Genomic DNA, 14,810 nt, shown 5'->3' with positions numbered 1-14,810 from the left:
AGTAATAATCCATTATCTATATGTACCACTTCTTTATCCAAAAGTGTCTTGATTGTAGCATTTAACCTTTGACATTTAAAGTGCTTATTAGTAGGTATGTAGGTATTGCCATTTTATTGTTTCTGAATGTTTTTGTAGTTATTTTCTAGTCTTATTCTCTTGCTCTGTTCTGTATGTTGATGACACTCGAGATAATTTCTTAATGATTATTCTTCAGTGATCTTCTTTTCACTCTTCCTTCCAGAACTCTTCCTTTGCTATATACTCTGAAGCATTTTCAAACTGAACACCTTTGTTTTACAGCTGTTTATTCATTTATCATCTTGAAGGAATATACAGTTTAGTAATAACAATAGCACAGATTACCAATTTCCCAAAACAAAATCCTCTTGAGTTCTATGACTTTATCATGGCATTCATAACTATAGTTTGAAGATTGAAGAAAAGTAGTTTTAATTTTGATACACACTTTAGATATGTTTAAATTTAAACAAGCTTCAGTAGATGGCCAATGTGTTTCAAGCAATTTACAATAAAACAAAGCAATTTAGAGGGTAATTATTATAAAACATTCTGATATGTAAGGTTCTAAGTGAGCAGTAGATAAAGGCCAAATATTTATCTTTAGCCAGTGGTTAAAATGACATCCATTTAATACATTGAATATTTTTATTAATGAAGACACATAGCCTATTTGACAGGTCACCACTGTTTTCTCAGTGAAAGGTGATTATTTCTAACAAAGCCTCATTGAAAGGCAGTTGGACTACACCAAAAATCTGACCCATCATTTTTGGAAACTAAGCTCTAATCTCATATGGGAAGCATGAGACAGTAATCAACTTTTTAATTATTTTAAGAGGGTAACCAACATTAATGAGTTTTCTAGGAGAGAGAAGAACCCTGGAGCATTAAGGTAAATTAAAATATAAAAAGCCAAAATATAACTGTTGTACACTCAAGATGCTATTGTGCTACTGTACCATAATACACAGCTCGTAGAAGTGTCCCAGTCTAAATATTAGTTGATATACTATGGACTAATATCTATGCTTCTATATGATAAGGCTAATGGTAAAAAAATTAGAAAAATTTTAAAATTTTAAAAGTTTTACATTTCCTGCAAAACATGAATAATAACCATAACAAAAGCAAATTAAGTTCAATAGACAGAATATAGTAAAGTTAAGGGGACCAGAATTCTATAGCTAGTGAGAAACTTTGAAATTCTTTTTTTTTTAAAGATTTTATTTATTTATTTTTTAGAGAGGGAAGGAAGGGAGATAGAGAGAGAGAGAGAGAGAGAGAGAGAGAGAGAGAGAGAGAGAGAGAGGGAAACATCAATGTGCGGTTGCTGGGGGTTATGGCCTGCAACCTAGGAATGTACCCTGGCTGGGAATCGAACCTGGGACACTTTGGTTCCCAGCCCGTGCTCAATCCACTGAGCCATGCCAGCCAGGGCGAAACTTTGAAATTCTTCAAGTAAATGAGGACATGTATTACAAGTTGGAAATTACTCTTCTGGCAAAAGAAAGAAGAAACATGGGCAAGTACTTGGCAAGCCCTAACAGTATCATCTAAGCTTTAAAGTCTGGAAGCCTAAAGATAGAATTCTTTCAAATTATTATTTTTTAAAGACTTTTTAATTTAGACACAGGGAAAGGAGGGAGAGACAGAGGGAGAGAAACATCAATGTGTGGTTGACTTTTGAGCACCCCCCACAGGGGACCCAGCCTGCAACCCAGGCATGGGCCCAGACTGGGAATTGAACCAGTGACGCTTTGGTTCACAGGCAGGTGCTTGATCCACTGAGACACACCAGCCAGGGCTCAAATTATTATTTTAAAAATAGGAAGACATTTTGTGATTAAAAACATAAAATTATAGTGGACCGAGTGCGGGCTGTGAACCAAAGTGTCGCAGGTTTGATTCCCAGTCAGGGTACATGCCTGGGTTGCAGGCCATGACCCCCAGCAACCGCACATTGATGTTTCTCTCTCTCTCTCTTTCTCCCTCCCTTCCCTCTCTAAAAATAAATAAATAAAACCTTTTAAAAACCCATAAAATTATATTATATTCCCTTTTCCTCTAGAAAGCAGCCCCATTTACTTTTTATTGTTGGAAACATATTTTCCAGATCCTTCATATGAAGGATCACTCATTAAATCAGTATTTTATTAATTTCAGGCCTGCTGTGAATAAACATAGGATATGGGAAACTTTGGGTCCCAGAATTATCGTTCTTTTCCAGAGTTTCAGCTAAATGTTGTCATCACTCTTAAACAAAGCTCAAAAATAAGTACATTGATATATTTGGCTCACTAGACTTACCGTTTATTTTGTCCTCTAAAAACACCAACAATCTATTTAAAACATATTATTTTACTTGTGTACTACAAGTTTTACATTATTATTTGTTAACAATAGTAACTAGTTTGTTCATTTTTATTTTGCTAATATAATAAGGATAATAATGGTAATGAATGAGGCCAAAATTAATGATAACTTAATAAGGAAAAGAAAATATTTGTTAATGAATCAGTATTTTTGAGTTCCCATTGCATGCAAAGTAGCATATTTAGAAATACATTTCATAATGCATCACTTATTTATATCTTTTTCTTTTTTCCACTTTTTAAAGATCCATTTTATTGATACATACTTTGCATGCAATAAAATGCACCCATTTAAAGTATACAATGTGATGAATTTTGACAAATGTGTACAGCAGTGTAAACATCAGCATAATCAATTATCAAAAATTCCTATCGCATCCCAAAATTCAATCTCTCCCATTTCTGCTTCTGTCACCATAGTTCTGCCTTTTCTAGAATGTCATGTAAATTTAATACAGCAGCATGTGTTGTTTTGTGTCTGGCCTTTTCAGTCAACATAGTGTCTGTGATGTTCTCATACATTGCCATGGGTACGAACCATATTCTTCTTTTTGTTGCTGAGTAGTATTCTATTGTATGTATATATCACAATTTAAATTTTTTCAATTACAGTTAACATTCAATATTATTTTGTATTAGTTTCAGATGTCTGGCATAGTGGTTAGACAAGCATATTCTTTACAAAGTAGTCCCCCAGTATTGCCAGTACCCACCTGGCACCACACATAGTTATTACAATATTATTGACTATATTCCCTATGCTATGCTTTACATCCCTGTGACTCTTTTGTATATATATCTTTTAAAACTATGATTATGCAAGATATTTGAAGACCCCTTTTATCTTAACTGCCTACCATCCCTTTTCTCATAAACACATAATATTTTCTTTCGGATTCTCTTTCTCAAACAGGTCAATGTTGGTGTTTTCCTGTATACTTTTTCATATTATCCCATGTCATTTCCCCATGGTTACTAAATGGACATGCTGAAGCTCCTGTAAGTTTTCAGAGTGGTAGTAGGCATACTTAATACCCAGTGGAAATTAGAGTGCTCTGTGGAGAATTGTCTGGCAATGAACCTTCTTAGTCATTCAAAAATAATCTAAAAAGAGAAATAAGCCAACATAATTTTAGAAAAAAATAAACTAATAAAAAGTCTAACTTCAACAAATTGTACAAAAGTAAAAACTTTACTAAGGAATAATTTATCAATTTTACCAAAATAGTATTTAATGTTAAATTATATAGAAGTTATGTAGTGTGACGTGCTAAGAAACTATTTAGATAAGAGGAACTAAATATATACAATTTTAATTAAATGGGAAATTGTAAGAGTTGTTGGAGTGTAGTGGAAAATATCAAGCTTTCTCGTGTCATATGAGCAGTACAATCTAAATTCTATAGTATGACAAGAAGGTAGTATCTTTTAGGCTGAAATGATTGGAGAAGGCTTTTTGCAAAGAGGTGATACTTAACTGGGGCCTGAACAGTTTGGTAAACATTTGATAGGTGAAGATAAAAGAGTAGGAGACTGCAGTCAACAATAATAACATAGCAAAGGCAAAGAGCCTAGGGAAGGTTGGTTTGTGCAGAAGACCACTTTGGTTAATGGCTGAAAAGAAAAACATGGAAGGTGCAGGTCAGGAATTAAAGAAATATTTCATACCCAAACTTTTCTTATGCATTTATGGCTATTTTTGTATTCTGATAAGACACGCCTCATAACTGCAACAGGTTAGACTGCATGGAAGAGAAACTGATCAAGAAAGAAAATTGCTTGCAAACTTAAGAGGAATCTTAGAGCTCAGTGACCTGCAACATTTGCTATGCCTCCCAACTGTCTTTCCTCCCAGGGCTCCTCATAATCATTTGTTTCAATCCACTTGGACAAGGCATTCTGTTCTCAGAATAAGAACAAACTCTCCTTACCTCTGCATTTGCTAAAATATAACAATCTACCGAACAATTCAGGGCAAATTGAACGTAGATTGCACAACTTACATGATACAAGCAACCAGCAACCTTGATTTATAAATATGTATGCATCTGTTTGCTCTATCCTGCAAACTTATGAAAAAAATCCTTAAAGCCAGAAACCACGCAATGCAATTTTTCATGCCACAGGGTTTTGCATTTTCTTTGGCTAGTCTACAAAAACAAAATCCAACTCACAAAATAATGCTAAATACATATATTTGTTGAATGAATGTGTTCTGGTGATGATAGATTTTTTATTCCCTTCATGTTTCTCTTTATCCTTATGAGGCAATACTTATATTGAACCCAGTTTTTATGCTTAGCTTCTAACTCTTGGAAAATAAAATGATTGAAACATATCTAGTCTCATCCAATAATGCTTTCACAATAAGGGTAAAAAGAGGCATCTAGGGCATCTGGGGATGATCCTAATAATGATGGGCAAAAGATGCAATTTAAATGTCTTTCTGATTTACCTACTTGACTTAGAATGCCATATGAGGTTGGAGGAAGGGAATGGAGGAAGGGAATTGAGCTTCGGTCAGTCTTATATTACCTAATCTGTTAAATTCCCCACTATAGATGCTGGGGAAAATGGATAAAAATAAAAATGTTTTTTTTTTTCTGTTAAGCTGTATTTTAATTTGAAGGGGTGGTTTGAATATTTATTTTGTAAACTCACCATTCCAATTTTTTAAGTCCACATGAATACAAATGGAATTCTCCCGTTAAGTAACTGTTCAAAAGGTTAATTTGGATATTTTTTTCTTTTTTTTTTTGGATATGTTTTCCAGAATAGGGATTTGGTCTGTTGTTGGAGCACCTTTAAGTCCAATTAGCTGTTACAACAGCCAAAGCAAGGTGCTGTAAGAAAGGGTTTCAGGGATTTGGACTTATGTTTACCCTATGTTTACCCATAATTATACTCAGTACCTTATTTGCCAATGCCCACCCCCACTCCAACAATCCACAGGTCTCAGGAAATAACTTTGGAAAGCAAATAGAAGCTTCTTTTAGCATAGAAAGCCACTTAAAATGGCTAGGACTTGGGCGAGGCTAGGGAAGCACTCTCCTTAGGCACAAAATATAAGGGGGTACCCCAAAACTCAGTAATGAAGAGAAATACTTAATACACCATTGTAAAGATGTAAATTAATGTGAGAGTCCATGACTAAAAAAATATCAAATTTTTAAATGACAGGATTCTACCTTACACTTAACATAGTTCACCTCACTCGCTTAACTGTAATCTCTCGAGTTTTGGGCACATCCTTAAATTTTGCTCCAGAGGTGAGTGCCTTAACCACCTTATCCTAGTCCAGACTTCAGTTCTAAACAGTTTCATATGTGGACCTCCCTTTAGATTTAAAATCCACTGTACCAGCATATTCCCTCTGGAGAGCCTCTGTTAGTACAAACCTCATGCGGGTCCCACTGAATTCTTGGTGGACTCCCACCAAGTGGGATAAGGGTTATTTATCGGATGTCCCTACCTTCAGGCACTTCCAGCTCTTCCAGCTCCCAGTTTTGTTGCTACTCTCTACTTGCAGGATACGGGCAACTTTGGCAACTTCCTTGTGCCAGGGCCACAGTTCTGCTTTGGCGGAAAGTACCCAAAACCAGAAAAAATATCTTCACTCTTTTCTACTTTCTGAACGAGCGCTTTCCACTTAGTTCATCTCCATCCTCCTGCCAGAGTTAGAACGGAAAGACGAGCCTACCCGCAACCAGGTCTCAAAAGCACTCCCCTCCCCGCCCTGCCCCGGGAAGCAGTAAAAGTGGACGGTTTCGGAAGCTGTGGAGAAAGCAAACTTCGGTGGCCTTCGCCTGTCATTACAACATAAGTGGAGGAAAATGATCAAGACAACTCGGGCTTTCTGGCTGGTTTTATGCTTGAACACTTTGCGTTTTCAAAGTCCGCGTGCTCCTAAACCCCAACAGCGGTCGGAGCTGGGAGCGTACGAGGGCTTCAGGCAAGTCCGTGCACCACGCCCCCTAGGCTGGTCACCTCCCTTTATTGGCCTGATAGCCTGTCACTCCAATCTGGCTCTCACTCCAGCTAACCATTCACGTAGTTCGGTTGCGTCTTGGTGTGTTTAATATTGCCAATAACGAGAGATTTTTTTTTGGGAGGGGGGAGGCGAGTACAGGTCGTGCTGCAATTAGTTCATTGAAAACTCAGTTGCTCTCGGAGCAGAGAAGCAGACTGCTTTCAGCTTTTCTTCTGCTCACTGGTAAAATCTTCTGTGGAGAGCTGCAACAATGCCCAAAAGAAAGGTAAGTGAAATGGGAAGATATAAGGGGGATTGGCTACTGAAATACATATTTCCTAACCAGCAGAGATTTTTTTTAAAAAAGGATTTTGACTTCTAGTTCGATTTTGTGATGTGCGGAATGGAAGGGGAGGGAAGGGCAAAGAACAGTCGGCGTAAGGTTTAGGATGGTCTCGCATGCAACTAGTAGTTCACTTTTGACTTGTTTTGTTTAAGGCAAAGAATCGCTTATGAGGTGTCTCCATGCTGAATTACAAACAGCCATAGCGCTGTGCTGTCGCTTCCTACCCCACCCCCCTTCCTCCGCTTACCCTATTGGAGAACACTTCTCCCAACCGCACTTCCAGGCACCAGTTTCCTCCTCAGCCTCCGTCTTTTCTCCGGGAACCGTCCCGTTTGGGAGTACGAAAGCCGTGGCTTTCTCCCATATTTGCCTTTGTTCTTCCCGTTTTCTTTTTCCTTTTTTCCCCTTCCCTCCTCCACTTCTTGTCATGCCAGATGGCTATGCAATGGTAATCCTGTGCCATTAGGCGGCGCAGACTTCAAACTGTCCTGGAGAAGGGAGAGATTCACCGCTGTAATTAACAACTTTAGGGCTGAGAGCGCTGGGGCTCTCCAAGCTCTCCGTCTAAAGGTGGAAAGAAACAAGAACTAAAGTAGTTAAAGTGTTGTTCGTGTTGGCATAGCGACATGCACAAGTGATCTGAGCTCCTCAAGGGCTACAGGTCTCCCGAAAACCCTCACTTCAAAATTCGTGGCTCCTCTCTTGGACGGGAAATAAATTCACGCTAGGTGTTTGTTTTGGGAGGAAGGGTCCCTTAGAAGTGAAATTGAACACAGTTTCATGCTTGATAAAATTGTAAAACGCGGTGCTAATGTAAAGCATTATGATTCTTTTGATATGATTCTTATCTATCTTATCTACCTTCCCTATTTCTATAGCATAGGAATAAGATTGAAATTCCCCGGGGCTCTGGGGCTGTACTATGAATCCTGCAATGGTTTCATAATTCCCAGGCTAGAGCGCTGCTCAGACACGGGAAGCAATGGTTTCTAATCACCATCCCCCTTTCTGAGATTCCCGCCGTTGCACTTTTCTAGGCTTGTGCAATGTGCCTTGCTATTTTGCAGAGCTGACAGCAACCTTGTAGCAGGTAGTGGCGGGAAGTTTTAAAAATGCGGCTGGCTCCTCAGAATAACGCATTGACGTTGTAACAAAGAGATCCCCCCTTCAGAGCATTGTGGGGGTTGTAGTTCTTGTGTCAAGAACTTGGAGGGTAGGATAGTCCAGAGTAATTAGAGAGGTTCAGATAAATACAATTGCATCTCAAACATAAGGCAAAACAGGGAAATGGCATGAAGCCCCGCCTCCATTCTGCCCGCCCCCACAGTTTTCTTTGGGGCTTTAACACTAGGAACAACAGGTGGATCTTAAAATTTAAAAGGTTTGTTTTTTTTTAGGAGATGCAAAGTACACAAAAGGATGAAATTGATTATCATTTGTGTAAACTTAATGTCTTGTCAATACATTTGCATCTCGGTGTACATTTGCACAGTAGTAGACAGCAGTATGTAGCATGCTACTAGGAAATAATGTGCAGCTTCTTGAACGGGAATCTGGGAAAAAGTCCTAAGTAGTTATGTTGCAACTGTATTCCATAAGCATTATTTTCTCATCTATATGTTTATATCGATGATCTTATTTCTGTATGGTTTTCTCCTCTGTATAGGCTGCAGGTCAAGGTGATATGACGCAGGAGGTGAGTTTCCTTAGTTTTAGAATCTGTCCAAAAATCCACTCCTTTTTAAAACTTGAGGGTCATAAAAGCAGCTAAAATATAGATACTTGAGTTCCAATATATATATGTCAGTGAGCTCTCTCAAAAATATAGTATGTATTGAAAACTCCAAACTTCTTGGAATTTAGGACCTTATTGATCTTGATAAGATCTGGAGGGATCTTCTTCCTTTTAAGCAAAAGAATTGCTTTGTCAGTTTACAAGAAGGGGCTATATTGTCATTTCTAAATATGTTCCTTGTTACTAGTGATTTTGTTCATTTAGCCTAGCAACTGAAGTTTTAATTTCAGATTTTTTTCTTAGTTATATAGAGTCCAGAGGAGGGAGAAATCAAAACTTATTTCTACTATGACACTTTATAATCAAGCTCATAATTGCTTTTGTAGTGTAAATAATTGCATATTTATGTAGTGTTACACTAAGTATTTTCATTGAAATATAAATAATTCTAGTATTGTGTATCCATAATTCTCTGAACTGATAATATATTTTTTCCACATATAGCCAAGGAGAAGATCAGCCAGACTGTCTGCTGTAAGTAGTCTTTTTAAAAATCTGCCCGTGTATTGTGAAATAGAATTTTAAAATTTAGGTAATCCTGGACAATTCTATATTTACAAGATTTGTTTTTAAGGAAAAACTCTGACATGAAGGAAATGTTTTCCTGGTGTTCAGCTTGAACTATACCCACCTGTTTTTATTAAGAGGTTGAATGTTGTTAGTGATCTTTAATTCTGACTTCTTCCTTTCCCCCCATCTTGGCTCATGTTTCTTTGTTTGTTTGTTTATTCATTTTTGTTTTGTTTTTTAATGCAGATGCCTGTGCCCATTATACCAGAGTTGAAGCCCAAAAGATCAACTCCAAGAGTAAATATTCAACATGCAATGTTGAGAGAAAATCGCTTTTGTTAAAAAAAATTTTTTTGGAAAAGCATACAGATGACCATTTTTTAAATTTTCTGTTCACTTAGTAATATATTACATTATACCATTTGGTACATGTAATCTCTTCGAGTAAAGGAATATTTGTTCATGTTCTGTGATTGTCCACTGTATTTTGGCCTTTTCATTAGGTAGGAAGAGACAAAACAAAATTTTAATTGGATAGACCTGTAAAATGTACATTCCTTTGATATCATATAGTCACAATACCCATATTCCTAAAAAAACAAAAGGTATAAACTATAGTAACCAAGGCAATACTTTCTGATAATTGTAATAACTAACATATTTGATACTTTACAATTTGCAATGTGCTTTCACATACATTATTTTAAATGGACTCAATTGATTTCATATAGGCTTCTATGCTCTGATGTTGTGGCTAAAGACATTGGAAATAGAAATAACCTCAATATTAAGTTCATTTTATACTTTTTTGTTTATTTATATGCAAATGTGTAAATATAATTCAATTTCATTTTAAGTGCTTTATTGAGGTATGCTTTATGCTTTCAGGATTGATTGAATTATTAAATCATAAAAGTTTAAAGCTATGAGAATATTAGAGTCATGTAATCCCATTGTTTTGTGGTCTACATTATAGTCTTATTTGTAAAATGCTTTGAAATTCTTGATTAAAAGATACTGATAAAACTAGGGCAAATTAAGTCTTAATAATAAGAGTAAGTGACAATAGAAGAGAAAGTTTATTTTTTCTCTATTTTACATTTCAAGATCACTATTGTATAAAATTAGGTACTTGATTTATAGGTTATAAAAATAGTAAATACTTTGTTTCCTTTAAAAATAGAAGATATTGCTAAAATAAAACAGATACTATATAATCGTGGACTTCAAAATACTACGTATCTAGTATCTATGTATCCACACCTGGCTGGTGTGGCTCAGTGGATTGAGTGCCAACCTGGGAACCAAAGGGTGGACAGTTTGATTTCCAATCAGGGCACATGCTTGTGGGCCAGGTCCCCACAAGGGGACCCAGTAGGGGGCACATGAAAGGCAACCACACATTGATATTTTTCTCCTTCTCTTTCTTCTTCCTTTCCCCTCTCTCTAAAAATAAATAAAATCTTTAAAAATAATAAAATGTTACCTGTCTATATTGCATTTAACAGTTTCTAAAGCAGTTTTACATATATTTTATCATTTGCTCCTTATAACATCCCTATGACATAGATGGCATTACTTTCTTTTATATATGAATGGATAAGCTCAAAGGGAATTATGCTTTTGCTCAAGATCACATAAAGCAAGCAGCAGATGCAAATGTCACAGATTTTCTGGCCCTTTAACCCAGTGCTCTTTCTACTACATACGTACTTAGGCAAAAATCTTTCTTGATAAAAAAAACAATCATGATTTAAGTCATTCTAAAACTTGTAGACACATAGATTTAATCAACTATGCCCCAGGTGATCTCTTTGAAATATATGTAAATTGATAATCTCTCTAGTATTTCTCTTAATTATTATCAATGAAGGGTTTGTAATCAACAAATCCCTGTGGGTAATTATTAGACATGACAGAGATAAACTAGCCCCTCTAGTCAAAGGCAATTCATTTATCAGTCTAACCTAATGCTGGCAGTTGGCCCTGAGTGACCACTGTTCAGCATTCTAACTTGTTGCTGCTCATCTGAAAGAAAATTTGTTTAATTTGTATCAGAAGAACATTATTCATTTTTAATATATATGAAGAGATTTATTTTTAATTTTAGTTTTTCAATTATAGTTGACATTCAATATTGTGTTAGTTTTAGGTATACAGCATAGTAGTTAGACATTTATATAATTTATGAAGTGATCTCATTAAGTCTAGTACCCACCCCCCAGTAGCATACATAGTTATTATAATATTATTGACTATATTCTCTATGCTATACTTTATATTCCATTAATGTTTTGTAACTGTCATTTTGTACTTCTTAAGCCCTTCATCTTTTTTACCCAATGCCCCAAACCCCTCTCTTTTAATGCTACATCAGTTTACAATGAAAGTGAAGGTCTCTAGTGATAATTCAGTTGCTTCAAAGTTTTTACAAGTATTTTAAAGCTTTTTCATAAATTATTACAACATCTGGTGAAATATCTTGGGGCATTTAATCAATACACCAGTTAAATTGTATATTTATTTTTATTATTTTGTGTTGCTGGACAGAGAATGAAAAAAGATGATATGATGGAAACAACTGCAAGTGCAAGTCCCCAAAACATAGCTGAAACCAAGCAAGAAGTTGTTAAAGAACACGGCAACGAAAATGCTGAAAATGGAGGAGCCAAAATTATAGAGGTATTTATAATATTAACAGATTTGTCCATTTGAAAGTTTAACAATTGGTGCAACTGGTTGAAATCTTATTTGCCTTGTAGTTTAAAAGTTGAGACAGACACATTTATTTAGTAGTGATTCTATCATGTCTTAGTATTTTCAGGCTGCTATAACAAAATACCACAAATTGGGTGGTTTACAAACAACAGAAACTTATTTCTGAGTCTAAAGGCTTGGAAGTTCAACATCAAGGCTACAGTATTTTTTGTGTCTGGTGAGGATTTGCTTCCTGATTTATAGATGGCAATCCTCTCTGTGTCCTGACATAATGGAAAGGTCAGAGAGCTCTGTCCTTTGTAAAGACACTAATTCCATTCATGACACCTAACTCATAACCTAAACACCTCCCATAAAACCTACCTCCAAACACTATCACATGGGGGATTAGGTTTCATCATATGAATTTGGGAGGACACAAACATTCAATCTATAACACATAGTATAATGGTATCTAAAGGGAAAATAAAGAAAATGAAAATTAATTTAAATATGAGATTTACATGTATGGGTAGTAGGAGCAATGGCTTAGTATAGTATTGCTATTAAAATAGAACAACACCAGTGATAATGATTTAGTAATATAATGACTCTCTTATTAAATATAGACTAATTATCTATTCCTTTTGTCAGAACATGGGTTATTTGTAAATCCTTTTCCCAGATCATGATTATTTGCGCCTCCCTGCAGATTGCAGAACAAAATATTATGTAAATGTTTTCAATAGGTCTTGCTTTGCATATGTAATGCATAGCACATTTTTAGGTTTTATAGTAAAACACTGAAAATGGGATAAAGTCTCAAATCTACAAACTAAACCTGTACATATAGGGAAAATCTTTTTCCAAGTGATCCTATAATATATGGCAAAAACATTTTAAGTAACTTTTTACAAAAAACTTAAATCTTACCATTATAGAAACAAAACATAATATTTCTTCAAGGAATGCAGTTTTTTTTACATGTATGCTACTCATTGAGAATTGCTGATTGATATAGAATATGTCATTTTTTCTGTACTTACTTTTTCACATTTTTATAAGGATTATTTATATGAATTAAATTTCCCTGAAGTTATTGTGCCAAATTCTGTTTGTGTGGACATATTTTAATTAATCCTATTTCTTAGAATGTTTTCCTTTTGATGTGATATTTAGGAGGCCTTTTCCACAAAAAAGTTACTTTTTTTGTATGAAGTGCTGTTACTTCATAAAATATATATAATCTTGTCTAAATATTTAGGGGGAATTCTGAATTTAAAAATACAATCATGATTTTTCCCCTCTACATATAGGCTCCAGCTCTTGAAAAAGAATTTGAGGAAATGAAAGAAGAAAAAATTGATGTTGAAGAAGATGGAGGAGAAAAGGAACAAGCAGTGGCACCAGAAGAAAAGAAAAATGAAAAAGAAGATCAGAAAGGAGATGGAGAAGAAGAAGAGAAAGGAGAAGATGGAAAAGAAGACAAGGATGAAAATGAGGGAAAAAGTGAAAAAGAGGATGAAGATGGGAAAAAGGAAGAAGGAGATGGAAAAGGAGAAGACCAAAATGAGGGTGGAGATGGAAAAGGGGAAGGAGATGAAAAAGAGAGTGAAGATGAAAAGGGGAAAGAAAAAGATGGCAAAGAATCTGGGGATGAAAAAGATAAAGGAGAAGATGAAAAACAGGGAGAAGACAAAAAAGAGGAAGGCGATGGAGAAGATGATGAAGATGAAAAAGATGATGAAGATGATGAAGATGGGAAAGAGGACAAAGATGAAAAGGAGGATGAAGATGGAAAAGAGGATGAAGATGGAGAGGATGACAATAGAGAGGATGGAGACAAAAAAGATGTTGAAGATGGAAATGAGATAGATGGAAAAGAGAAGGGAGAAGATGGCAAAGATGGCAAAGATGACAAAGATGGAGAGGAGGAAGAAGGAAAAGAGGAGGAAGATGGAAAAGGAGATGGGAAAGGTGGAAGGCATGGAAAGGAAAGTGAAAATAAGCCTGAAGTTGAAAAAGAAGAGGTCAAAAAAGAAGATGAAGAGAAAGAAGACCCTCAGAGTATTGTTTAAAGCTGCCCTATGTAGTTTCATAATTTGGTAATATGTGCCTATGTGTTGTAATGTTAATAGAGGTAAATATTTTTATCAAATGTTTTATAAGCAGTTTTTCTTTAGCATTAACTAAATTTCATTATATCTTCACACTGATCATTAGCCACATTTCCTAACATGAAACCTTTGTAAGTTTTGTGATTATAATAGTGAAATATTTAGAAGAAGACACTTTCAGCTTTGTCAGTAAATTTCCTTTTGTGTAAGTTATGTGTTAAATCTTTGAACTTCAATTTTACTCCTGTATGTGATAATTTCATAATGTGCAGAGATCTGAAAAGAAAAAATCGTGTGTGGTTCTCTAGGTTGCTTTTATAAAGGTGAAATATTTTCATGTAATGCTAAGGAGTTAGAATTATCTTTTCCAACTGTGTCTTATTCATTCCAGCAGGGCAGTTCTGATTATATGTGTATCCACAAAACTTTACTGTTTATCTTAATAAAAATTCTCTTCAAAGGTGATTGTAGTTTGTTATATGTCCAAAATATAGTTAATAAAATATTATGATGCTTGACATCTTTCTATTGTGATGTTCATGAAATCATTTAAAATTTTGTTTGCACTTGGATAAAATTAACAACAAAATTCATTATTTTAATTATTTCAAAGTGTACAAATCAGTGGTTTTAAGTATATTCACAGTATTACAGTATTGTACAATGATCACCACCAATTCCAGACAACTCCACATCCACTGGTCCTTGGCAACCACTAATTTATTTCTGTCTCTATGGATTTGCCTATTCTGGGTACTACATATAAATGGAATCTCGGAACATGTGCCATTTTTACCTGACTTCTTTCACTGGGCATAATGTTTTCAGTTTCATTCCCATTGTAGCATATATTATTACTTCATTCCTTTTTATGGCTAATATTATATTGAGCCAAAATACTACATTGTTAGTGGACATTTTGGTTGTTTCCATGTCTTATAAATTATGAATAATACTTCTATGAACATTCATATGCAAG

The 14,810-nt window shown here is 35.2% G+C and overlaps 1 protein-coding gene across 2 annotated transcripts; it reads left to right on the top strand.

The window, feature by feature from the left end:
• The first annotated feature begins 6,441 nt into the window (after positions 1 to 6,441).
• Positions 6,442 to 14,349, top strand: HMGN5 (high mobility group nucleosome binding domain 5). Of its 2 annotated transcripts, XM_036016544.1 has the most exons (6): positions 6,444 to 6,652; positions 8,379 to 8,408; positions 8,952 to 8,981; positions 9,264 to 9,314; positions 11,568 to 11,699; positions 13,031 to 14,349. In XM_036016544.1, exons 1-6 carry the CDS (start codon positions 6,638 to 6,640, stop codon positions 13,790 to 13,792), a joined length of 1,020 nt encoding a protein of 339 aa, XP_035872437.1. In that variant the 5' UTR covers positions 6,444 to 6,637; the 3' UTR covers positions 13,793 to 14,349. The 2 variants fall into 2 exon arrangements, with proteins under 2 accessions (XP_028378494.1, XP_035872437.1); XM_028522693.2 differs by lacking the exon at positions 9,264 to 9,314 and having other exon boundaries at positions 6,442 to 6,652; positions 13,031 to 14,117.
• Positions 14,350 to 14,810: the final 461 nt, after the last annotated feature.

The sequence above is a fragment of the Phyllostomus discolor genome, chromosome X, assembly GCF_004126475.2.
Source record: "Phyllostomus discolor isolate MPI-MPIP mPhyDis1 chromosome X, mPhyDis1.pri.v3, whole genome shotgun sequence".
NCBI lineage: Eukaryota > Metazoa > Chordata > Mammalia > Chiroptera > Phyllostomidae > Phyllostomus > Phyllostomus discolor.
The sequence above is the reverse complement of the archived record's forward strand: the minus strand, read 5'-3'. Positions and strand labels throughout refer to the sequence as shown.